The 26,568-nt window shown below is 43.5% G+C and overlaps 1 protein-coding gene across 8 annotated transcripts in view; it reads right to left on the bottom strand.

Annotated features, from left to right (window-relative positions):
* The window catches only part of NRXN3 (neurexin 3), a 464,077-nt gene that overhangs the window by 104,204 nt on the left and 333,305 nt on the right, over positions 1 to 26,568 (bottom strand). For all 8 annotated transcript variants that reach the window (XM_077463585.1, XM_077463586.1, XM_077463584.1 and 5 more), the window contains one exon: positions 1,857 to 2,028. In XM_077463585.1, the coding sequence (XP_077319711.1) occupies positions 1,857 to 2,028 (172 nt within the window). The remainder of the gene's footprint in view (positions 1 to 1,856; positions 2,029 to 26,568) is intronic.

Below are 26,568 nucleotides of genomic sequence, written 5' to 3' on the forward strand. Positions count from 1 at the left end.
GTAAAGACAGAAGATCTTGTTTAGTCAGTACTCCACTGCCTGCCGCAGAACTTGAGGAAAAAGTCAAAACTGGATGCAGGATCTCAGTCACACTGCACAAGGCACATTTGGTTGCAGGAAATCGACCCCACATAAGCTATATGCTGGATGGAAGAAGTTAGTACACTGTTAGATGATTAATGCTGCTCTATGCCTGCTCCTATTCTAAGCTCAGCATGGACAGGAGACATTGAATGGCCACTTTTAAAAAAAGGCAAAAAAATAGCTATAAATAATTATATATATATATATATATATATATATATATATATATAGTATTAACCATTCACAGACAAATCAGAAAACAAACACTCTGTAGCATTCTGACTTCCATCATTGTTTTTTCCACCATTTTATCAAGTAATCCTAGGTATACACTACATGGTCAAAAGTTATAAGAAACCCTCCAAATGATTGAGCTTAGGTGTTTCCAGTGAAGGGTACTGGTAATAATAATGCAGTGTACAAAACACATTTTTAGACAATTGTGCTCTTCCAACCTTCTGGTAACAATTTGGGGAGGTCTGTTTTCTGTTCCAGCATGACGGAGCCCCTGTGTACAAAGCTAGCTCCATAAAGACATGATTTGACCAGTCTGGTGTGGAGGAACTCGAGTGACTTGGACAGACCCCTGGCCTCAATCCTACCAAACACCTTTGTGATAAATTGGAACACTGATTGGAATCCAGGTCTTCTCATCCAACATCATTACCTGACCTCACAAATTCTACACAAACTCATTCTGAAATCTCATGGAAAGGCTTCCTAGAAGAGTGGAGGTTGTTATAGTAGCCAAAGGAGGAGAGGGCAACTCCATACTAATGGCTATGGTTTTGGACGTCCAACAAGGTCATATAGGTTTGATGGTCAGGTGTCCCTAGAGCTTTGGTCTTATAATGGATGTTGTGTGTCACTTGTCAGCCTTTGTCACTTCTTTCCAGCCCCCACTGATCTATAAGTTCTCCTTTTGCACAGCTACCCTGGGCATACTGCTTCCTTTTAGAAACACGTGTCAGAATCTGAGCCTATACCAAGCAAAGTGCTAACATGAGAACTCCATTCACATAAACCAACAAAAATACAGATTTCTGCATGGGGGATGCGATTACACATGGTAGGTACAGAGAGGTGTTTAGTATAAGAGCAGTATGTAGCTCCTTCCCTATATGAAGCCCTAATTCCAATGTGGAACTAAAAAATCCAGAATTCCCACACGGTGACAGCTGGAGAGCTACACACTGCCAAGCTTCACTGCTACAGAAGCTGCATCTCATTTTCCAGTGAAGGCAGCCGTGTAATGAGGATAAGATTATTCCCTGGGAAGTGATTTCCTGGATTTGAAGCCCATTCTTCCAATGCTCAGCATTGGCTGCCCGTTACATTTTGTGAATAAAGTTCAGTCAGCAAATTCTAGAACCACTGATCTCCTTCCAAGTGTGAACTTTACTGCTTTCTGGAACGAGTGCCAGCAACATCACCCGGGAGCAGTTACCGGACCCGATTTCCGGACCTTTACATTTTCAACTATGAAATCAATAGTGTCTGATTTACATCAGGTTATAAGCCCTTCAATGTGGTATGCCTGCTACCTCATGGTGCTGCTGCCCCTTCCATGTCGTGTCCCATTCCCCCATGTAAACCCCAGTATTTTATACAGATCACCCCATTAGGGTGCTACAATCCCAAATATTCTACACTGGTCTTGTGTGGTTACCTCCATCCCCATGGAAACCTCAGTATTGTGTACAGATCACCCCATTAGGTTCCTACAAGCTGCATACTCCAATAGGCTACACTGGCTGGTGTTGTGTGGTTACCTCCAGGGTAGTACTCGTTCACAGGCCAGGTATCCACTTGTAGGGTTGCGTTGCCTCCATTCCGGGTGTATTTTACCACGTGATAATTACCATCATTCACCGGGGTACTCTCTTCCCGGATAGAGATGTCCATCAAACCGATGTTAAATTTCACGCCAACTTTGCCTTGTTCCTGTGGAAAGAGCGAGAGATTAGTAACACGAATGGAAGAATCAGGATTCATAGTTAAGGATTTATGCAGGCATGATCCAAATTTACCTTCAAACCTCCCCTCTACGTATCGTGTACCAGCATTATCTTTTTTTCTTTCCTTATTTCCTGTAGCAAGGAACAGTATTTACTACTCTCTGTGACAGTACCACCCAGCCTTCTAAAATTCTTGCAGGGGCAGCTTTCGGGAGATCAGCACCCATTAATGTAGCCAGAAATACATCCACCCGAAGCCCAATTCTACACACAGTATGTGTGGACAGACAGCAGCATCTGCTTTGCTGGGGACAAAAAAAAAAAGGCCTGTATATGAAGAGGGACAGAAAGGGACACGGGAAGGCGGGACTCTGTAGTCAAACAGAGAGAACTGGGCAAGTACTGACAACATTCCTTGGTGGCTCAATTAAGCAAGGGCGGCGTTGTCGGCTCACTACAGAAAGTTAAAAAAACGCACCTGTATTTCTGTCAGAACAAACAAATATTTTCTGTACTTCAATTTTAGAGACAAAACATGGTACGTGTGCACATATTGCAGACATATATTGCATTTTTTTCACCCACAAATACTGTACATGTCACACTGCTCACAATATGCAAAGTGGTACTGGGTATCTGTGCTTTACAATTGCTGGCTTGAAAAATCATGTCAGCCTCTTTTACATCCTACTACCATCCGGTATAGTGTTCAAACATCTACTCCCTCAGCTTATTGGTGCTCTGTGCCTTTGCGGCCTCCTGCTACTTTAGTCATAAGATACCATCTCTATGAGCTCATCTAACTGGGCTTTCCTTAGCCTCCAGACCAGCATGTTCACAGCCAGACAGGAGGAAGGACCCTCCACCTATGAAGATTGTACTGATCCTCCTTATGACACGTATTCTGGTCTCTCAGCCTTGTCTTCATGTTCTTCTAAATTAGTTATTTTAGGGTTTGTAGCCCCTTCCCCAAAGACCGATTCTTCAAAAATATTCTGCTTGTTCGATTTTATTGTATAAAGCAGATGGAAAGTCTATGAAGTGACAACTGAGCTCATTCGTTGAAACATTTGTGAGGCTACGCATACGAGCCGAAACTGGTGGTACAAAAGGTTCAGATGGAAGCAGATCATTCTTCTATACTGTAAAATCGATTGACCACAGTCTTTATGATATTCAATGGAATTACATCATCTGTATCAGTTGAGCACCCTGCCTAAGATGGCTACAGTCCTAAAATAAACCTGTACATATCAGAAATGTCCTAAGAATCTTGGCTGTATATATACTAACAAGGCCAGGTTCAGACCTTTGCAGGGCATCACTGTAGGCCCGTTAGCATGCATTTTTCTTTTTTTACTTAAGAGCACCACAATGCACAGATGGTTCACATGTTTACATTCGGTGTACTAAAAATGCAGATGGCACTGCAAAATGAATGACAACGCACCACAGTCCAGCTACGTATGCATTACTATAATGCAAAGGCGTGAGTTTGGCCTTAAACTATTTATTTTAGGATTATGCCTGTGGTCAGTGTATTTGGTAGATGGTAATACGTCCCCTTTGGTTGTATTTTAATATATTTAATCTGTTTGCTGGCTATATTTTGTCCTGTTTGGCACGATGTGATGTACAACTTTCAGTCACCCATAACTGAGCTGTATTTTGATTACACTATATAACTTAGGGGATGTTGCTTTAATAGAAACATGTCAGAAGAGTAATGCAGGGGCTACTTTTTGAAGATGCCAGCTGTCTGGCCATCTCTGGTGGAAATGTTCTATATCAATGACCTGGATCAAGCATGTAGCAAGTGAGGTCAGAAGCATGTAGCCAGTGAATTTGCATAAGAATGGAACTGCTGATCTGCATACTTGTTTCAAAGTTGTAAAGTTACGAAATTAGTATTACTTCCAGTCAACCAGCATTTCCAGAAGAAGAGATCCGCAGTGGGAGCCCCCTGTATTTTACCCATGATGGGTTTAAATCCAATTGCCAACTCTTTCAACAGTCCTACTGAAATACATGGAGATACTGCAAAAAAGTGACGGCCTTGCTCGGGAACTTTGCTGCCACAGAAGAGTTAAGAATGAGTTAAGAATGAGAAGTCCCCGAGCCGACAGCCAATCTTGCATAGTAAAAATCTGAATACATTTAATTCCAATTGAGTATAAATGTTACGGTTTCTTTCTCTGCCTCTGCTCCTGTTACTGCTGCCAAGGGACCAATCCAGCGCCACTTGCCTATGTGATTCAGGAGACATCTGGGATGCGGCACAGACAACGCTGTGGATCACAGAAATGCAAATATGTTCAGACCTTGAACACTTTCCTATCAAGCATTGAAGGAATTGAGGTGCTTCCTTCAGGAGAGCCAAACTTATGCCAAGAACAGCCCATAGTTATAATATCACAATCATATGCCCCCCCTCCAAATGAAGATCATCCACAATCTCTCCACACTCCATCTTTGCTATGGCTACCCACACTATAAGTGCTACAATACCTGGCGCTTGCTTTGTGTATGGCAAATATGCTTTTCTAACACTTGCAAAAGGTGTGTAACCTATCCAGTTGTCTTCCTACTCTAAGCTGGTGACTGGTTTCTTCAAAACATCCCCTTATCATTGACAATGTTAGACAGGTCCTCTTAAACGTCATCAGCTGCCTGGTGGTTCGACAAATGTATCTCCCTGAATCAGATCTAATTTACCTCGACCTGAAAGCTCGGCTCCTATTAAGTCTTGGCCTCAGGCCAGAGGGGCGAAAACACAGGAGCAGCCAGCAGGGCGGTAAGAGGTACAATACACTGATCTGTACATTTCACTGCAGAGACCTGTAACCATGTCACTCCTCTTGAAAGTAATTCTGCATGTAAGAGCAGAGACTTATTCCCCGGGCATTAGAGGAAGATTAGATATGATTATATGAAATTTGTCAGCCTTGTGATCTGCACCCATCAAGACACCCACACACACCGAACATCACTCAACGGCATCCTGCAAAAGGCTCTAAGTGCGCTTCTCAGCCATCAGCTGAAGAGTGACAGAGACCGAGAAGGGCACAACCAATAGTTCCACGCAGAGCACTAAGGGGCACAACAGTCCCATAAAGAACACAGAGTGGTACTGACATCTGACACAGAGCACTGAGGGGCACTGACTGTTCCACCTATTGTGATGCCACAGGACACAGAGCGCCCCCCAACAGTCCCACACAGAGCATCACCTGAGAGTCCCACACAGCATTAAGGGGCACCTCACATAGGACACAGAGCAGCACTGACAGTCCCAGAACAACACAAAAAGAGTGGCAACTTAGCGTCACAAAACAGGCAGAAAAATGCGGAACTTGATCATCCCACGCTGGGCAGATAAAAGAGGGACCTCAGAGCCACACACTGAGCAGAGCAAGGTGGCACTTGGAAGTTGCACTCCAGGTAGAGAGAGGCAGTATATACAGCTAACTAGTGCAATGAACCAAAATCTTACAAAGCATAAAACCAACAATAATATCAGAATACTTTAAACCTCTAAAAATAAATACAGTATATACCAGAGCTTCAAAAACAAATGCTGAGCAATGCAAATACGCTATCTTTAGGGCAAAAACTGCAAAATACAGTGACTTATAAATACTGCCCTGGGCAAACAGATGTTGCACTTGAGGGTAACAGATCGGGCAGAGTAAGGCGATATTTGAAAGTCACAGACCAGGAAGAGAAAGGTGGCGCCTGAGAGCCACCGACAATGTAGAGAGGTGGCACCTGAAAACCACATATTAGGCAGACAAATGGCAATGCTGTGTACCACAGCAAGTCAGATGAGCAGGACCTCAGAATTCCATTAAAATAGGAGGGACTGGTAATGGGCACTGTAGGGCAGCCATTTCAAAAAAAGTCAACAAAAACATGTGTGCATGTACCCATTAGGTCCTGTGTATCTGCCTCTTCGAAGCTCTCAAAGCATTGAACAGCAAGGAATGTGCTCAGAAGGAAGGTGTAGCTATATCATAACACAATCCTCCATCATACATCAGTTAGTCACAAATTGTCAGGGCTGGCTTAGCCCTTCCTCCTCTGGGCTGGCCGCTCAGCTGTCGGCTAATTGCCAGCTCCCTTCTCTCTCCACTGTTACCAGCTGTTTCCGATGATGCTCGTCTGGCCAGCCTATGTAAAGTCTCCAGCTCATTTCTCTATTGCCTTCACGTTTGGTCACATCACTAGGAACCATCTCCTGCTATTGTTTCAAGACTGGCTTGCTAACATCCCTCCTGGCTTCCATCCTGCTTGCAGTTGCTCTCCGTGGATCCCTGATGTCTGGACTGGCTGATTACCCGATCTGGCTTATGAACTTTGGACTGGCTGACTACCCGATCTGGCTACTGGACTCTGGCTTGCTTGACTACGCTTTTTCCTATTTATCTTTTTATTTTTATTAATAAACAAGTGTGATTAGATTGTACTTCTGTCTCTGTCTGTTTCATGGTTCCTGACACAAATATAATGTGAAACAGGAGCTGTATCCCATGAGCCGCACATTGCAGCAAACCTGCTATACGGAGTATGTGGTAGTCTCAGCCCAGGCTCCCACAACGCCATGTCCCAAACGTGTTTTTCTCCCCTCTATGGGCTTCTAAGTGATTGTAAACGATCCCCTTGTAAAACAAGCAATTCAATATAAAATAGAAATAAAAGGCAAAACATAGATAAAAAAAAAAAACATTATAAATACTGTATTTTCCGCACAATAAGACACACTTTTTTCCCCCCAGAAATATGGGGGCAAATGTCTCTGCATCTTATGGAGCGAATGCATGCTAGGCCCCCCCCCCCCCCCGCCACCAGAAAGGCAGGTGAGCGGAGGACAGACATCTGAAGCCCCTGTGAGCAGGGCCGGACTGTCCTACCGGCGACTGCAGCGCTCTCCTCCCTCTGTCCTCCGACGCTCGTATGTCACAGAGCTGGGTCTGTGTGCATGGTCCTGCCCCCTAGACTGGCTCGTGTGATAATAGATTGAATCAGTGTTATCACAAGAGGCAGTCTAGGGGGGCAAGACCCTGCACACAGACCCATCTGTACGAGCGTTCTGCCAAAATCTGTCCCCCTATCAGATAGTGTCCGCCCCGTACTGTGCAGACGCAGCGCTTGCCAGTACAGAGGGACAAGGAGACTCTGAAAGTCTCTGAAGATGAATGGCGCCCACCATCCAAGTGGACATATGGTAGCACATAGTAAGAGGGCCCCTCGAGTGCTCATTTCGCTCGCCACACTTCGGGCACAGCCTCGCTTCGCTCGGCTATTTTTTATTCTGACTCTATGTCCACTTGGATGGTGGGGCTTGAACCTGGACTCAATGTGCAAGCGCCGTTCATCTTCGGAGACCTTCAGCGTCTCCTTGTCCTCCGTACTGCGCAAGCGCAGTACAGGGTGGACACTATCCGATGGGGGACAGTATTGCTGTGTTATTCAGAGGCTGACATTAGTGGGCACAGAGGCTGCAATGGGCACAGAGGCTGCAATTGGTGGGCAAAGATGCTGCAGTGGTGGGCACATAGAGGCTGCAATTGGTGGGCAGAGAGGCTGCAGTGGTGGGTAAAGAGACTGCATTTATGTGCAATGGTCAGGTCGCATTTATGGCAACGGTCAGGCTGCATTTCATGGGCACTGGTAAATATTTTAGTACACCATTTGGTTCAGAATATTTTTGTTCTTGTTTTCCTCCTCTAAAACCTAGGTGTGTCTTATGGTCAGGTGCATCCCTTTTTGATAAATGATCACAATCCCGGCGTTATCAGTTGCATAAGAGCTGCGGGGAGGAGAAGCAGCAGCACACGGAACTTCCCAGTGAATGGCTGTGTAGCGGGGGCGTGTCAGGACAAGTCTGATCATTGAGAGTTTCCAGCATAGCTAGAGAACTAACCAGGGTGTGCTCTATTGTTTTGTGTGGTCAGTTTTTAATAGGAAAGCAGAGGGACTGGCAGGAACACCAGGGATTTCCCATAAAGGAAGCAATACAAAGAGAACAGGATACTTTCTTATACAAGTACATGGTACAGCAGGCACATTTTAGGAGTAACAAACTCTTTACGCTCTGAGGGGCGGAGAAAAACATGCTGGGGGCGTGGCCTTGAAGCCGTCAGGGCTGAGACTGCTACATACTCCATACAGTGGGTTTTCTTCAATGTGTGGTCCATGGGATATACAGCTCCTGTTTCACATTGATGTTTGGAGTCGAGTCAAGCTCCTTCCCTGGCCGGCACTCATAGTAGTGGACACACTATGCCACATTTGGTTCACGAATATAATGGTATCATTGTCCTGCTCCCCCATTTCAGTCCCTGCAAAATAATTATTCTATGTTGGGGAACTCTAAGCAAACAACATATTTAAAATATTAGGTAAATCTTTTTACTGCATCTATCAGTGGTCCCCATTAAAAAGTATAGGAAGTCCCTTATATGTCACCTTCTCAATGCAGCTAAGGCGTGTATTCCTCTATACTGGAAGCGCAGTGCCCCACCAACAGTGGCGCACTGGCTGCGGAAGGTGGAGGACGTACGGAAGTTGGAGGACCTCATCCTTACTGCTCAGCACAAACAAGAAACATATAAAAAAACATGGGATAGCTGGTGCCTGTTTATATTCTCCGCGGAAGGCCAATCTTTGCTAAGGCCCTGATTCTCCTTTGTCCCCGTTTGTGGAACGGATGACCCTATCCACCGCCGTGTCTGTCGGTCTACCCCCCCCCCTTTTTTTTTCCCTTTTTCTTCTCTGTCCATTCTTTCTTTTCTCCCTCCCCCAACTCCTCCTCTCCACCCCCCATTCCTACCCTCCTAACCCTACCCTTATCCATCTCCGGTGGCTCCGGTCCCCTCCCGGTGATTGGTCGGGGGGGATCGGAAATTGTACCACACTTCTGTTGCGTTGCACAGAGCTTACAGGTTCACTGTCCCTACTCTTTGCGGAAGCAAGGATCTCCTTTATATCCTGTTGGCTTATTGTATTTTGTTCACTTCACTGTTCAAGTGCCAAAGCGCTCTTGATACCGCATTATTTTCTGTATTGGGGGCTCTACTTGTTTTTTGTATTCCTACGGTTTGTATTGTGGTGTACTCTCCACCGGTGTATCTATCTAAATAAATAAAAAATTTATATTTGAAAAAAAAAAAATATTAGGTAAAACTGAATTTACTCTTATCCAGCACCTTCTCTTCCACAGAGGAAGCTGCTCCCTGTTAATGCCCAACATTCAGTCCAGGTGTCACTAACCAGAACATGATCATCTGCTTGCAACATGTAATTTCACAGTTAATACCCAGCACAGAGCCCCCCTTTAGGAAGGGATCCACCAACAGTGTTGAACCTGGCTTTCCAGCGTGGTAATTCTGCAGGTTTGCTTCCATCTTCATGCACGTGTAAAGAACTTTGGGCCCCTCATCACATCTCTGCCGGCTTTCAGCCCTCGTACAGAGCCTGGCCACAATCCAATTCTCATTAAGCCTGTAAGCTCAGGCAGGACCCGGGTGCATCCCGTGGTTTATCACTGACAGCTCAGTCATTAAAGAGAGCTTGTCACAGCATCATGATGAATCTGCCTGTAATTAGGCACTTTTAGGCTAATCAATTTCAATTTCTACTCTCACTGCAACACAGGAAATCTATCAAAGGCTCTGCTCTCATGATAGACACATGGGTGCCATAAGAAAGACATGACGGAGTCAGCGTATATGAATGGGAGGAAGGAAAGTGGACAAACGTGTGGCAGTTGGTTCATATAGATGAGAGGAACAAGGCTAAGCAGACACATGATGGTCAGTGTATATGGATGGGGAGAAGGGGGGTGGTCAGACACATGGCAGTAAATATATATAGGTGAGAAGAAGAATGAGCAGACACATAGCAGTCACTGTATGTGGATGGGGAGAAGGAGTGTGGGCAAACACATGGAAGCCAGTGGATATGGATGAGGGGACGGTGGACAAACATGGCAGTGGACGTGGATGGGGAGAAGGAGAGTGGGTAAACACATGGAAGTTTGATTATGGTGAGGGGGGAAGGGTAGGCAGAAACACGTCAGGAGGGCATGAACCGTAATTGGTAAATTGGCGTAAACAAGGCTGGGTGAGGCTGCAATGCAGATAATATTGTATCCAGAGATGGACTGGGAACAGTTTTACACCCGGCGAGTGCAGAGATTGTCCTCAGAGCCGCCTTCCTACAGATGGGTCACAAATCAATAGCAGCGGCCGAGTGATAAATTCTCTGCTGCCTCTGGAGCAGCTTGATAAATAGCAGTGTGTAGTATTGACAGGTTATGAGTGGATGAACTCTGGAAGCTGAAGGCATCCATACACTGATCATTTCTCATTTTTATCATCACTGCCAACAGAAATATTACAGACCCTTCAAGAGATGCCCAAGCTATAAAACTGGAAGTAAGGCTTTTAAACATAGTTCTCATCTCGCGCTTCTTCTCTCTTCTGCCACACAAAACGTAGTACCCCTCCCCCTCTCTTGCCTGGCACACAGACATAGTGTCCTCCCTTCCTTTCCATCTCTCCTGGCACATAAGTAATTTTCTGCTCTTCCCTGGCAACCATACATGCAGCCCCCCCCCCCTTTCTCAGTTGGTGAACACACATAGCACCCCCTTCCTCTTTCACGCTCTTATGGCACACAGTGTCCCCTTTCCATTCCCACTCACCTAGCATACTCACAGCCTCCTCTTTCATCTCTTTCGCTTTCTCCTGGCACATCATTTCTCCTCCCTCTTCTGCTCTCTGCTTGCACTCACATAGTCCTTCATCTCTGTAGCCCTCTGCTGGCACACACAGTCCTTCACTCTCACCTGGCACACACAAACATAGTCCTCTCTCTTCAACTCTCCCCCTGGCACATTCGCACAGTCGTCATCCTCTTCCATGCTCTTGGCACATAACAGTCCTTGCTCACCTCTTTCCCACTTGCCTAGCATACACACACACACAAAGTCCTCCTATCCCTTTTCTACCACCCTTTTGACACACATAGTACTCCTCCCCTACTTTCTGGCCTGTCCTGGCACATAGATATAGTGTCCCCCTTTCCTTTACTGGGCACATGCACAGTCCTCTGCTTCTTCCTCCCTCTCTCCTGGCACACATTGCATCGCCTCTGCTCTCTCCTGGCAGACACACATAGTCCTTGGCTTCCTCTCCGCTCTCCTGGCACACACAATCCTCGGGTTCCTCTTACACTCTCTTCTGACACACACACATAGTCCTCAGCTTCCTCTTCCGCTCTCTCCTGGCACACAGTTCTCGGCTTCCTCTTCCGCTCTCTCTTGGCACACACATAGTCCTCAGCTCTCTGGGCACATAAACCAGTCCCCCTCTTCCCCTCTTTCCTGGCACACATGCAGACACAAAGTCTCCCTGCAGTCCATGAACACACAGCATATTTTCCTCCCGTAATGTAAAATTTATTGTGAATTGACATGGAAATACTGGGTACAGTTATGGAGGGAACAGCTAGATATATTTGGCACCTCTGATATGGCAGGTCTATAGATAGCTTGGCTCAAATTAGGCTTTTTAGGTTACAAATTAAAGTGCCCTGTTGGATATATATAGGATTGGGCACAGCGTCTGTCTGTTGGTCCTGGTGCCATAGTCTGCACATAGTGCAACTGTCTGCTCCTGTCGCTGCTCTCGGCTACCTGCACAATACTTTATAGCTTCCTACTGTACTTTTCCTGAATTCCTGGCCTAACCATCAGTGACAAAGCAGAGATGCATCCAGTTCTGTGTAGACACAATACACTTCACAGTCACCTGTAAGCACAGACTGCAGAATCACTGCAAACACAAGAACACTTCTGTCACTTTACAAAAATGTTATTCACAGACATTTATAATATTTTTTTTTAAAGAACATAAGGCAGCCCCTCAACTGTGATTGCTTCAGTAATGCAGAATGATGCTGTCTCGGATCTGTGCAAACCGTCTAGAATTTGGTGCTAGACATGTGTGCGTGATATTTGGCACAGCCTGTGACTGGCAGTCTCTGCACCAATTACAGGGCTTTCTGCAACTAAAAACAACCTAACAGAAGCTAAAAGAACGTTAGTGCTTGAAACGCTTGGCTCAGAGGTACTAAAGGTTCTGATGGTGCAGAAGGATAAGAACCTAACTTAAGTTATGGGCTCAGGGGATAAAGGAATAAGGTTAATATGGAACTTGCATGAAGTGCTCATTGATCTTGAAACCCCTATTAACACCATGGGGGTCTCTCTCTGTGTGTGTGTGTGTGTGTATATATGTGTATGTGTATGTTATATATATATATATGTGTATGTTATATATATATATATATATATATATATATATATATATATATATATATATACACACACACACACATATATACACACACACACACACACACACACACACATACATACACACACCCATTTGCAAGATCATCACAAATAACCCCCATATTCTATTTTCTATGATCATCACCTCCATCCAGTGGCCATGCTGTGGTATTTTTCTGAATTACCAAAATTGGGAAAATAGCACATTATGCCACTAGATGAAGCCAACGATTATAAGAAATAAACATATTAGCTGACATGTGACAGCTGTTGGATGCTTGAGACACACGCAAAGCAATCTTTTTTTATAAACAGGCTCTTAGAAAAAAAATAATGGACAAAACCTCACCATAGACCCCCAGGATTAGGATCAGCTTTAGGACTCAATTGAGGATAAGAGTAATGCTCAGCTCCAAACAGAAAAAAAATAAAAATGACACAACTTAATCCAGTAAAGTATCCTAGTTAGGAGAGGGGTCAGAAAAAAACAACAACAAACAAACAAAAAGAACAAATTAGGCTTTCTTTTGGTGGTAAATGTTAATGGATATTTCCCGCTTGTTTTTTGTATTATTATCAAAGGAAAACTGGCCCAAAATGTTTTAAATGTAGCTGTATATTTCTTGCTATTACAGTAACTTACCAAAGAACAACCCAACATAAATTCTCCTGCTCCTTGCAATCTCAGTGACACCACATATGTGTAGGTTAGCTGTTTGTACCTGTAACCTGTGGTAGGGTCCAAAAACGTGTGTATTTTTTTTTTTTTTTTTATCCTACCTAAAAAAAACATACAGACACTAATTGACACTGATACAAATGTGAAAAATGCTTTAAAAAAAAATAAAAATCTACCCAAAATATACTGACCTATGACCCTTACCTTAAACCAAACACTAACCTTAATAAACTTTGAACTAGTGATTTTTTTTTTTTAATTATCATTCATTTATTTGACACACTTTTGTTTACATCGTTCACCCCTGTAAGGAGAAAATATACAATTTATCTGCAACTAGATTTAGAGGAGAAAGATCACATGGGAGGGCTGCACAGTGAATGATAACTGTGATAGCCAATTAGAGGCTATCAAAGCAATCAGGTGACAGGAAACCGGGACTAGACGCAGTGCGGCACGTTCCCAGCACAAAGACAGGTACACAAATATCTGGCCTCGCGGGGGAAAAAAAACAAAAACACATTTCCGTGAGACCGTATACATGCGTACTGTCAGTAGAAAGGAATTAAAGGTAAGGTTGGGTCTCTGGTGCAGAGACAGATGTGACTGGTGAAATTATCTCTGTACAGCACCAAAGACTATGTCAGAGCTACAGTATATAAATCTATAATAATAATAGTATGACTGTGGTAGAACATTAAAGTGTAAGCTCTTCAGGTGCAGAGTCCGATGTGACTGGCTCAGTGTTGCCTGAACAGCACTGTGGTGTATGTCAGAGCTATATAAACATATTATAATAAATCTTTTTATTGTAAGCTCTGACGAGCAGGGCCCTCTGATTCCTCTTGTACCAAATTGTAATGTAACTGTAATGCCTGCGCAAACTGTTAGCACTATATAAAACTTGTATAATAATAATAATAATAATAGTGTGCGACTATGGAGGGGACATTAAAGTGTAAGCCAGGGCCGGACTGGCCTACTGGGATACTGGGGGGTGGGTGTGGGGGGGACCTTGTTACAGCACTGCCTTCCAGGAAATGGTGAGGCTGTAATTGGTAGGCACAGAGGCTGCAATGGCGGGCACACCGAGGCTGCAACGGTGGGCACACCGTGGCTGCAACGGCGGGCACACCGTGGCTGCAATGGCGGGCACACCGTGGCTGCAATGGCAGGCATAGCCAGGCTACATTGATGGGCACAGTGAGGCTGCAATTATGGGCACAGTGAGGCTGCAATGGTAGGCACAGTGAGGTTGCAGTGATGGACAGCATAAAGCTGCATTTGATGGGCCCCATAATGCTGCATTTGATGGGCACAGTGAGGCTGAAATGACGGGCACAGTGAGGCTGCATTTATCTTTGTATCATGTCTGGAGCCTCTGAAAATTTACTGTATCATGCTTGCAGCCTCTGACTATCTCTTGTATCATGTCCTCAGTCTCTAGCCATCTTTTGTATCATGTCCTCAGTCTCTAGCCATCTCTTGTATCATGTCCTCAGTCTCTAGCCATCTCTTGTATCATTTGCTCAGTCTCTAGCCATCTCTTGTCTGAGGGGGAGTCTGGAGAAGAGTCGCCAACCTGGAGCCGTCTAACTGAGCCCTGCACGGTGTACCTGAGAGGAGGTCAGTGACAGAGCCGCCAGGCAAGTCTGAGGAGGGAGTGAATACAATAATATAAGGGGGCACTGATATAAAGGTTTTCCCCTTATATCAGTAACCGCCCCATTATTTCTGTAAAAGGTGGTCTGTGGAAACCAGAGCACCCCACGTTCCTGCGGTGCCCCTTGAAAATGGACCAATTTTACCACTTTTAACTGGAATTTGCTTTATATTTAATATATTATATAAAATACAATCTTCAAATGTGCTTTAAAATTCATGGTTTTCGCTTTCACGAACAAGGAAATAATTACGTTATGATGGTTTTGATGTTGGGCTGGTATAATAATGCTATGGGGCTGGTATGACATTTTTTTCCAGGGCTGTTTTTCATTCTAAGTCCGGCCCTGGTGTAAGCAGCTCCTCTGGATCATTGTTCTCTGTACAGCCCTATGAAATGTCAGAGCTATACTGTATATACTGTTTGTGTAATAATAAAAAGAATAAATGATGTGTGTGACTGTGGTGGGGACATTAGAGTGTAAATTTTTGTTTAATAAATCTTACAAACTCACAGCCTAAATAAAACCATATTTACACATATACAAGGAAATAAAATAAAAACAGAAATCGATAAAAATAAATAAAAAAATTGAAGAGAAAATAGATTTTTCCAAAAATTCATACATAAAATAATAGACAAAATCAACACGCTTTTAATTACTGTCATAACTCGGTTAACGAACGCTTCTGTTCATGAACAACTCGGTTCACAAACAGAATTGCTCACAAAAATTTAGTTTTGGCACGCAAACTCCTCTTCGAGTTCACGTACACGAGCCGTGGCCATCTTCCCTGCTTTGACACGTTCAGACTGAGAAGAGCAGTGCAAGATGAGAGTCTTAGGCGAACCAATCCACTCTGATAGGGGTTTCTGCCCCCTGACTACCATGAGGGTGGGCTCACTTGATTGGGAATCATGGAAAAACAGTTCATATGAATTCTACAACTTTATCATGCCCTCAGATAATCTTTTCCTGGGTACACACCTAACTCATATAGGAAAGGAAAGTGATTCCCAGGGGCCTGCTTTTACAGACTACTATAGACCTCCATATTGAAGGGGCATTGAAGCAAGAAATGATCCAATGTCTCCTCCGCACTGCACTCTTGGACAACCATGGTTGTCTAGAGAGAGATGCTATAGATTGCCCCTCACATAATCTGCCATGAAACAAGAGACACGCCAAATCCTGAATTTTTATATGGAATCTCTCCAGATTAATTGAATGCAGGCCCACCCTCATACCGGGGTGTGGGCAATCCTGCAAGACCAGTGGCTTGCTAAAGCCAGATTTAACAATTTTAGGCTCCAGGGTCTTTCTAGAAAGACTTGGGCCGGCCATACAAGGTTCAAATCTCAGCCAGTTTAGTAGGGAACAGGCCGAGATTCAAACCATTAATGGGCAAGCTGAATGTACCAAGTTGATTGATCGATCAAATTGGGTACACCCAGCCTGCCAGATTCTCTTACAATTATCACTAGCAGCTACTAGTGAAAACCACTGTTTTCTCCCAGCAGGGACGGCTTCCCCCAATGGGAGAAGACAATGGCCTGGCATGGGGGATTCTGATATCAACACTATCTGCGTTGATGGGGGAATCAAGCTAATGTCTGCAACTAGAACTTTGCTCCATGTTTGGCCAGCCTTAATTTCCACCACCATCGCTTCCCACTGCCAAAGCATTTTCAGGCACAGAGCAACATAAGTAAGATGCTTACAATGGCGGTCCCTCACCTTTCACTGGCCCATCACTCTTCCAGCTTCCCAGACAAAGCCTAAACCAGGAATAAAAACAACCCACCCAGGTGCTTTCTCTGCCACCATGTTACCAAAATTATGTTTCAGAAACATCAGAGAAAGGAATATGACAGTTGAAAGAAACTGTAGATCCTCACAAAGACAGTGGCAAAACAGAGACACACTGACATACAGAAATAAAGGGATTGAGTATGTTTTAGTTTTAGTCAGGTCAACCCTTTCCCTGTAACCCAGCTGGCAACCTTGGCATTGGCATCTTGTAGCCTGCTTACCCAATTTTCAAGGCCATAATCACTAGGACCAAATTGGATGCCTAAAACCTTAATTCCTTGTTAGGTCCCTGGGAAGGTGTCAGGAAGCTCAAAGCCTTCTCCTTCCTCTCCTATCCAGAAAACCTCACTCTTATCCTGATTGATCTTTGAGCCAGATGCTTCAGCATACTGCTTCATCACCGATAACACTTCCTCTGCCTCCTCCGTCCAAAAGATGAAAACAGACACATCATTAGCATAGGCCACGACCCTCAGAGGAGGTCATTAGCAATGCCCAAAGCCCCGATAATAGGATGGACTTCAAATACATATAGCAGAGGCCTCAAAGGACACCACTGATGCACACCAGAGCCAACTGTTCACAAGCATGAAGCTTTCAGCCCCTTTGTACAAGATATTTAGCCAACTGATAAAGTGGGCACATTAGAGTGTAAGCTTCTCCCCTGGTGGTAACTGATGTAGCAGGTTCAATGTTCTCTGTATAGCATTTTGGAATATGTCAGAGCGATATAAATATAGAATAATATGGGACTGTGTTGAGACAGAGTGTAAGCTCCGCTGGTGCAGAGACTGATGTGACTGGCTCAGTGTTCTCTGTAAAACACTGTGGAATATGTCAGAGCTATATACATTTATAAATACAAGAAATGGATAGCCATGAAATAATATTGCACATACTATAAAGTTTTGTATGTCTCTTATTATATAGACTATACATACAGAGCAGATTCCATCCAGTGTCAGTTAGCAGGTACTGCAGAATAAATCTATAAATAAATGATTCCTGTCACTATCCATAACTCGGGAATATCTGTTATGTGCAGGGAATGACATTGTAGCAGTATTATTACACATCTGTGTCTGGGATATTTCCTCCCTATCAGAGAATTGATGTGTGTGAAGTGTGTGACATTCCTGTTCATGTAGCAGCATTAAAAATTCACTGTGTGCGTTTCCAGGTCTCCCCACGCTGGAGCCGGCTGCAGCCTCACATCCCTCTGGACTAGAGATTTATTTTAGATCTGTCTGTCAGCCGACCTTGTGCTACAGTATCAGCCCAAACACGGTGTCTGCAGAGCCGGATATCACAAATCTCTCAGGGGAAGCCAGCGAGCCCATCCGACATCAAACCGTGACCGCCGCACTGACTCATCCTACTGTCAGCACTCACTATTGCTGCGGGCTGCACCCAAGGACAATACAGAACTGTTAATGGTGGTTCTATGAGAACACGACTGGTGAGAAATAAACTACTTATGTTGTCCATAGCAATCGCAGAAGTTTAATCTTCCACTGTCAACTATGTACAGGAATAAGGAGACCCTGTACTCACAATCTCTCTACAACACGTTCAACTGCCTTTGTCTTGGATATATCAGGGCTGCGCTCAGCCCTTCCTTATCTGAGCTGGCCGCTTAGCTGTCGGCCAATTGCCAGCTCTTATCTCTCCACAGGGACTCACCTGTTGGCGATATCCTGCTCGTCAGTCCTGCCTACTTAAGCCGTCCAGCCCAGGAGATCTCTGCCTCTGCCTTGGTCACATCTCTAGAGACACTCTCCTGTGTTCCTGTTAAAGACTTGCTTGGCTGACATTCCTTTTGGCTCCGGATCCTGCTTGCTGTTCTACTATGCTCATCTCTTACTCCCTAACGTTTTAGCTTGTCTGACTATTTGTTCCAGTTCCTGAACTCTGGCTATGTTTTGACTATATTTACGCTGTTTACCTTTTATTATTATTATTGTTAAACAAGTGAGATTTAACTGTACTTCTGTCTCAGTCTGATTTCTTGTTTCTGACAGTTAGTCCGGGGAGTCCCACCAGTCAGAATATAACAGTGCAACAGGGAAGGCGGTGTCCCAATATAGAAAGACTTTAGTCCCAAATGTTTTGAATGCAGCTAAAGTCCTGATCCCATGTTTGTGGAGAACTCAGGAGACCCCGAGGTTAAAGAAGTGGGTAGCAAGGGTGGAATGGAGAAGATCTATTGAAGAGTCAATATATTTGGCAGAAGATGCATGGGAGGAATATCAGAAGATATGGCGACAACGGCTTGTATTTAGGAATACGGAGAGATACATGGAGCTGATAGAGTTATAGAGGAGAGGGAGGAGGAGGAGGAATAAGTAATGTGCAATATCAATAAGGTCAATTAATGGATATATATATATATATATATATATATATATATATATATATATATATATATATATATATATATATATATATAGATATATATATAAATAAATAAAACGTTGCAGCGGGAGAGATCCACACAACATTACTTATGTTGATGTGTGGATCTATCAGGTTTTTTTTTATTCAGGCAGAACAGAGCCTTTGTGGGTATTGTATCCAGTCCCCCAGTGCTGCAGCTTGTAAAATAATGAAGGTCTCCAGCCTGTCTTCATACATAACTTCATGGTTGGATAATTAAAAGGTAGCATGGGTCTTGTAGCTTCTACTAACCTGAGAGATTTTCCCTTTCACCGCAAAACAAAAGGACAAAGCTGATTGGCTGTTATGTGGGCCACAGACCGTGAACTTTTGCCGTCTCTCCCTAGATTACACAGAAAGAATTTTACTGATATCTCAACCTTCGCAATAAACGCAGACGGACAGCTTCATTCCGATGGGCCTCACACAAGACACAAGGTGCCTACCAGCCTCTGCACACAGGTCCCATAGCTGCAATTCCACCTTGTTAATTAAGCTAATAAAATGTTATCACATCCCCAGCACATTTCTTTTGTCGCTGTCATCATTTACATAATATATATTATACACACAATCGGTTCTCTGCACCTTATTAGAACAGTAATTCTCTATTCAGGGATTAATACCAAGTTTAAGCCTATAAACAGAATATAATCCAACTCAAACATCAATTATCTCCATTATATGTATTGTTAGATTTCTGTGGTAATACAGCTAATGCAAGTCAGCAATCTGTGCTATACCAGCTTAAGGTGGAAGAGTCAGTGTTCCATCGACTCTTGGTCCTTATACTATACAAAGTGAGACAAGTTCAGCTCTCACTCCTTATACCAGGCAAGTTTGCACAGGATGGCTTTTAATCCTAACATCGCATAAAGTGGCATATGTCAGATCTTCGTACTTAAACATCATAAGGCACCACAGATCAGCACTCAGTGCTTCTACCACATAAGGCAGCACAAGTCGGCTCTCAGTTCTTATACCATGTAAGGTTGCACAGGATGGCTTTTAGTCCATACACCCCATAAGGTGGTACAAATCAGATCTTGGTCCTTAACCACCTCAGCTCAATGACCAGACCATTTTTTGCAATATGGTACTGCGTCACTTTGACAATTGCACGGTTGTGCGACGCTGTACCCAAACAAAGTTAAGGTCCTTTTTTTCCCCACAAACAGAGCTTTCTTTTGGTGGTATTTGAGCATCTCTGCACTTTTTATTTTTTGTGTTATAAACAAAAAAATAGAGACAATTTTGAAAAAAAAATATTTTTGTAGTTTGTAGTTTTTGCTGTAATAAATATCCCCAATTTTTTTTTTAAAAAAAGAAGCAAATTGTTTCCTTAGTTTAGGCAGATATGTATACTGGCAGGGAAGGGGTTAACACTAGGGGGCGATCAAGGGGTTAACTGTGTTCTCCATGTGTGTGTTCTAACTGTGGGGGGTGGGAGTGACTATAGGAGCTGAGAGATCGTGGTTCCCAGCTCGTAGGAACTCACGATCTCCTCACAGAACTGGGAAAGTATGTGTTTACACACACACACATCCCTGTTCTGCCTCTCTGCCTACGATCGCTCATGGCTGGTGTTCATCGCGACGCACGGTCACGAGCATTGGCACCCCTGGTGAGCAGCGGGCGCACGCTTGCTATCCCGCTTAAAGGGACCGACGTACAGCTATGACGGTTCATGGGATCGTACCGCCCTGCCGCAATATAATGACGGCGGCTGATCAGCAAGTGGTTTAAGTAATTGTAAAGTCTCATTTTTTTCCCTATAAAAATATGAAACATACGAAAAACAAGCTCTGGACTGCCGCACTCTTCAGAAAACCACTTTCTTTTATTGGAAAATCACATCACAGCTCAACAAACGCAGCGAACAAGGAAAAATTGCTGACGTTTCGCACTAGCTGTAGTGCTTAGTCATAGCTATTAAAACATGCTATACTTACCTGCTCTGTGGATTTGCACAGAGCAGCCCAGATCACCATCTTCTTGGGTCCCACTTCTGTGCTCCTGGCCACTCACTCCTATTCAGTGCCCCCACAGCTAGAAGCTTGCTCTGGGGACACCCTAGCTGAGTCACCGCTCCCTGTGTCCATTCAGACACAGAGCCCCGACCCAGCCCTGCACCCTCTCTTCCGATTGGCTATCTGGCTTTGATTGACAGCAGTGGGAGACAATGGCACCACTGCTGTGTCTCAGCCAATCAGGAAGGAGAATCTTGTATGGCTGAGATTTTCGTGGACATTGCTAAGTATTAAAATGGCTGAGGGGAGCTGCTGCACACAGAAGGCTGTTGCATAGAATACATCAAGTTAAAAAAACCTTCTGCCTTTACAACCCCTTTAAATCCCATAAGGCGACATGGATCAGCTCTCTTGTACCTCATAATGCAGTAAAACTAGAAGGGAAAAACCGCGCTGCAGTAAATGAAATAGTCTCAATAAAAATAACTAAATTAAATAATCTTTGTGAAAAGTTAATTCAGATGGAGGCTGCAGTTCTAATCTGTACCAAAAATATAAACTGGAATAAAAGCTAAAATTGGGGAACCGCGCTCCCCACAAAAATGACAAATAAACAGATAATAGATGTCCTCGTAAACCTTACCCTTATGCTCTATATTATCCCGGGTGAAACGTTGTGAGCAATCACAACTTATACTAAATAAAACCAGTGTATAAGAAAACTAATAATTAGTAAATGCTTGTGATCATTTAAAGAGGAGGGCCGGTTATACAAAAAAAAAAAAAAAAAAAAAGTCAGCAGCTGCAAACACTGCAGCTGCTGACTTAATCAACACACTCACCTGTCCAGGGTGCCCGCGATGTCGGCCGCCCGAGGCCGACCCGTCCCTCGGCTCTCGGGTCCCGGTCCTGCCATTCCTTGTAAGGGAAACAGGCAGTGCAGTCTTACGGCTTCACTGCCCGTTTCCTACTGCGCATGCGCGAGTCCCGCAGCTACTGCGCATGCGCGAGTCCCGCAGCGCTTTCTGAATGGGACGCGCTGTGTTCTGGAACACACAGTTCCCAGAACACAGCGCGACTCATCACCCAGAAGACGCCACAACGAAGACAGAAGACAGAAGATCTCCGCGGAGGAGGAAGAGGAAGATTAGGAGAAAGTGCCTAGCAACAGGCATTTCTGGTAAGTAAAAAAAAAAAAATTTTTCATTTTTTTTTTTTATATTTTTTTGTAATTTTTTATATTTTTTTTGTTTTCAGGGTGGCCCTCCACTTTAAGATCTGTGTGACCTACAATAACATAATCACAGTTTGAAATTAAAGTGCCTAAACCAAAGCTAGTGGATATCAGAATATTGATAAATATATGATCCAAGATTGAAAAGCACAACAGTAAACCAGTAAAAAATATTAGTGATATGCAATAATGAATATTTTGCAACGCGCTTCAAAACGAAATGTCCATTAAAAAATAGTCCAAACACCACGTGACAAGGATGTGACTGATGAATCAAATGATGAAAATTCACTCAACAATTCCTTTGCTGTTTGTGAACTGTGCAGACTTCACCACCACCTAAATAAGAAATGGCTCCTTACCGGACACTTCAGACCCAAGGGGTCACCAATGGCAAATATAAACCAGTGCAAGCTACTCAGACCTCTCCATCTTCCAACATTAGCACTGGTCTCCTGTGTATCCATCCATTAAAGCATATTTCTGAAGGAATCTCACAGCAGCCATATTCCATGCACAGATATCCCACCATAAAAAAAAAAGTAGCTCCAATAGTGTAAAATCACAATTTTAATGTAAAATAAATAAATACACTTACAAACTCGTGCCCCGAGACGACGTGAACTGTCACGAAACGTGTAGGGAAGAACATCACTCTGACGTCACCTCGTAGTCTGTACGATTTGGGGAAGACGGGTTTGTGTTGGTATGCGCACGGCCGGCGCTACCCACTTAAGGCTGGATTTCTCTGTATGTTTGTAAGTGTATTTATTTTACATTAAAATTGGGATTTTACACTATTGGAGCCACTTTTCTTTTTTACGATGGGATATCTGTGCATGGAATATGGCTGCTGTGAGATTCTTTCAGAAATATGCTGTAATGGATGGATACACAGGAGATCAGTGCTAATGTTGGAAGATGGAGATGTCTGAGTAGCTTCCACTGGTTTATATTTGCCTTGGGTCTGAAGTGTCCGGTAAGGAGCCATTTCTTATTTAGGTGGTGGTGAAGTCTGCACAGTTCACAAACAGCAAAGGAATTGTTGAGTCAATTTTCATCATTTGATTCATCAGTCACATCCTTGTCACGTGGTGTTTGGACTATTTATTAATGGACATTTCGTTTTGAAGCAAGCTGCAAAATATTAATTTTATTAGTTTTATTTAGTATAAGTTGTAATTGCTCACAACGGTTCACTCGGGATAATATAGCGCATAAGGGTGAGGTTTACGAGGACATTATCTTTTTATTTGTCATTTTTGTGGCGAGCGTAGTTCCCCAATATTAGCTTTTAACCTCATAATGCAGCACTGGCCAATTCTTGGTTCTTATACCACAAAAGGCAGCAATAGTCAGTTCTGTCTTTAAACCAGATATTAGACATGTGCACTGCTGAAAAATTAGTTAGTTTTAGTTTCACTGGCTTTGTTTTTTCGTTTTTATGGGTCATTCGTCATGATCGCAATTCATAATTTTTTATAAATTTGAAAATCCAAAAAGAAAGAAAACCTGAACATTCAAAAGAATGAAAATCAGAAAATTCTAAATAATAACTAACTATTAAATTATAGGTTAAAAAAGTTTTTTATTATTATTAAATTGTTACGTACCATTTGTTTAAATACGGCATTCATTATTTTGGATAATTCGTAACTTCGGATAAATTTGTATTTGTTATGTTCTCTAATAGCCAAATTTGAAAGGAAAGTCCAATAACTATAAAATAGTTATTTCAGATTTTCGAATTTCAAACTTTGAATTTACGAATTTTCTAATTTAGGAATATTCGGAAAAATTTGTTAAAAACGGGTTTCTGTTAAGTCGGATGTTTACCAACACATTTTTCAAAACTAATTTGGAACAAAACAAATTGCACATGTCTACCACATATGACAGCAGAGATTGGCTCTTGGTCTTTATACAAGGCACATATGCACATGATGGCTTTTAGCCCTTACACCACACATTTCAGAATTTAGTCCTTATATCACAAAAGGCAAAACAGGTCAGCTCTTAGTCCATATACCAGTGAAGGTTGAACAGAATGGCTTTTATTTCTAATACCCTGTAAGGCGGCACAGGTCAGATCTCAGTCCTTATACTGTGCAAGATTGTAAAGGCCATCCTAATCCTTATACTACGTATATTATTATAATACAGGATTTATATAGTGCCAACAGTTTGTGCAGCACTTTACAAAATTAGGGCAGACAGTACACTTACAATACAAATCAATACAGGAGGGATCCTGCTAGTTAGAACTTACAAATTTAGAAGGGAGGGTCAAGAGGAACAAAGGGTAATAACTGTGGGGGGGGGGGGGGTGAGCCAATGGAGAAAATGAAAATGCGGTTGTTAGGTGGGGGTAGGGTAGGCTAATAGAGTAGGAGATAAGTGGACAGATTGGGGTAAGGAGTTCCATGGGATTGGAGAGGCTTTGGAAAAGTCCTGGAGGCAAGCATGGGAGGAGGTGACGAGGGAGCTAGCTAGAGAGCAGGTGGTCTTGAGAGGAACAAAGAGAACGAGTAGGTTGATATTTAGAGATTAATCTAGTGATGTAGCTGGGGGCTAAATTGTGGATGGCTTTGTAAGTAGTTGTTAGTATTTTGAATTTAATTTGTTGGGTGAGCGGAAGCCAGTGGAGGGATTGACAGAGAGGGGTAGCAGACACAGAGCGATTGGTAAGGTGGACGCCTCTGGCAGCAGCATTCATGATGGACTGAAGAGGTGATAGACTATGTAGAGGTAAGTCAATGAGAAGGGAGTTCCAGTATTTGAGGCAAGAGATGACCAGCGAGTGAATCAAGAGCTTTGTTGTATCATTGGTTAGAAAGGGGCGTATTTTGGAGATGTTGCGGAGGTTGAGGTGGCAAGATTTGGACAGTGATTGTATGTGGTACTTAAAGGAGAGGTCAGAGTCCTGGACTACACCTAGAACCTTGGCATGTGGGGATGGGCTTATAGTTGTGCCATTGATTTTGACAGAGAGATCAGGAGATGGGAAAGGGACATATGGGGGCGGAAAAATTATAAGTTCAGTTTTGGATAGATTGAGTTTGAGGAAGTGGTGTGACATCTATATCTGATAGTAAATTAGTGATATGTGAGGAGACAGAAGGAGTGAACTTTGGGGTATAGAAATTGATTTGGGTGTCATCAGCATAGAGGTGGTATTGGAAGCCATGGGAGGCTATCGGCTGACCCAGGGAGGTGGTGTAGATTGACAATAGGAGAACTAAGGAGTCTAAGAACAGAACCTTGGAGGACCCCAACAGAGAAAGGAAGAGGAGATGAGGAAGTAGAGTTGTAGGAAATGCTAAAGGTACAGTTGGATAAATAGGAAGAGAACCAGCGAAGAGTACAGTCACAGAAACCAAAGGTGTAGAGTTTTTTTTTTTTTTTTTTAGGGAGGAGGGGGTGGTCAACCGTATCAAAGGCAGCAGAGAGATCCAGGAGTAGGAGTACAGAATAGTGTTGTGGTTTTGGCTGTTAGTAGATAGTTTGTTAGTTTTAGGAGAGTAGTTTCTGTGGAGTGTTGAGGACGAAATCCAGACTGAAGGGGATCAAGAAGGCTATTATCAGCAAGGTAGCCACTCAGTCGGTAGTAGACCAGATGTTCAAGGAGTTTGGATAAGAAGGTGCACAGAGAGATGGGGTGTAGGTTAAGATTGGATGGGTCCAGTGAGGGCTTTTTATAGACCAGGTTTCAACCTTACCCCACAAAGGGTAGCAAAGCATAGGCCATTCTCTACAAGATAGGTTGTCTGTCAGTCCTTATACCATACAAGGTTCCACAGGTTAGGTTGACTGTATGTCCTTAATGCAGCACAGGTCAGATCTTCGGTCTTATACCACGCATAGTGCCACAGGTCAACTCTCAGTCCTTCTGCCACACAAGGTTGTACAGAACTCTCCGTCCCTAAATCAGCACAATTAAATTCTTCATCCTTTTTTTGTGTAAACTGCTTTTACCTCAGGATAGTCGAAGTCACCTCCACGTATCTGTACAACAGACATTTGCAGTCTGTTCCCAAGAACAGCACAGGTCACAGCTACATTCCATTTATAGTCTAAGCTGGCACAAGTGAGCCGTGAGATTTTTTGCAGGCAGAGCGAATAGCAGCTTCATGTGACACAAACAGCAGCTGTATATACCCCGCTCCCCTCGTCTGTAAAGTAATGCAAGCAGCAGGAAGACCCCCAGGAGAGCCGGCCTTCTCCAGCTTCTGTGAAAATCAATTCCTGTCTCTTAGAAAGTGCGTTTGAGCCTTTGAAGTTGATAGATGCATGCCGGCCACGTCTGAGAGCCAGGCTGGAGCCGCTGTCTAGATGCCAATTATCCTAGAGGGCCGAGGAGTCAGAGTGACA

This window comes from Lithobates pipiens, unplaced genomic scaffold (genome assembly GCF_037356315.1).
Source record: "Lithobates pipiens isolate NorthernLeopardFrog02 unplaced genomic scaffold, aLitPip1_a1.2 Scaffold_30, whole genome shotgun sequence".
In the NCBI taxonomy this organism is placed as follows: Eukaryota; Metazoa; Chordata; class Amphibia; order Anura; family Ranidae; genus Lithobates; species Lithobates pipiens.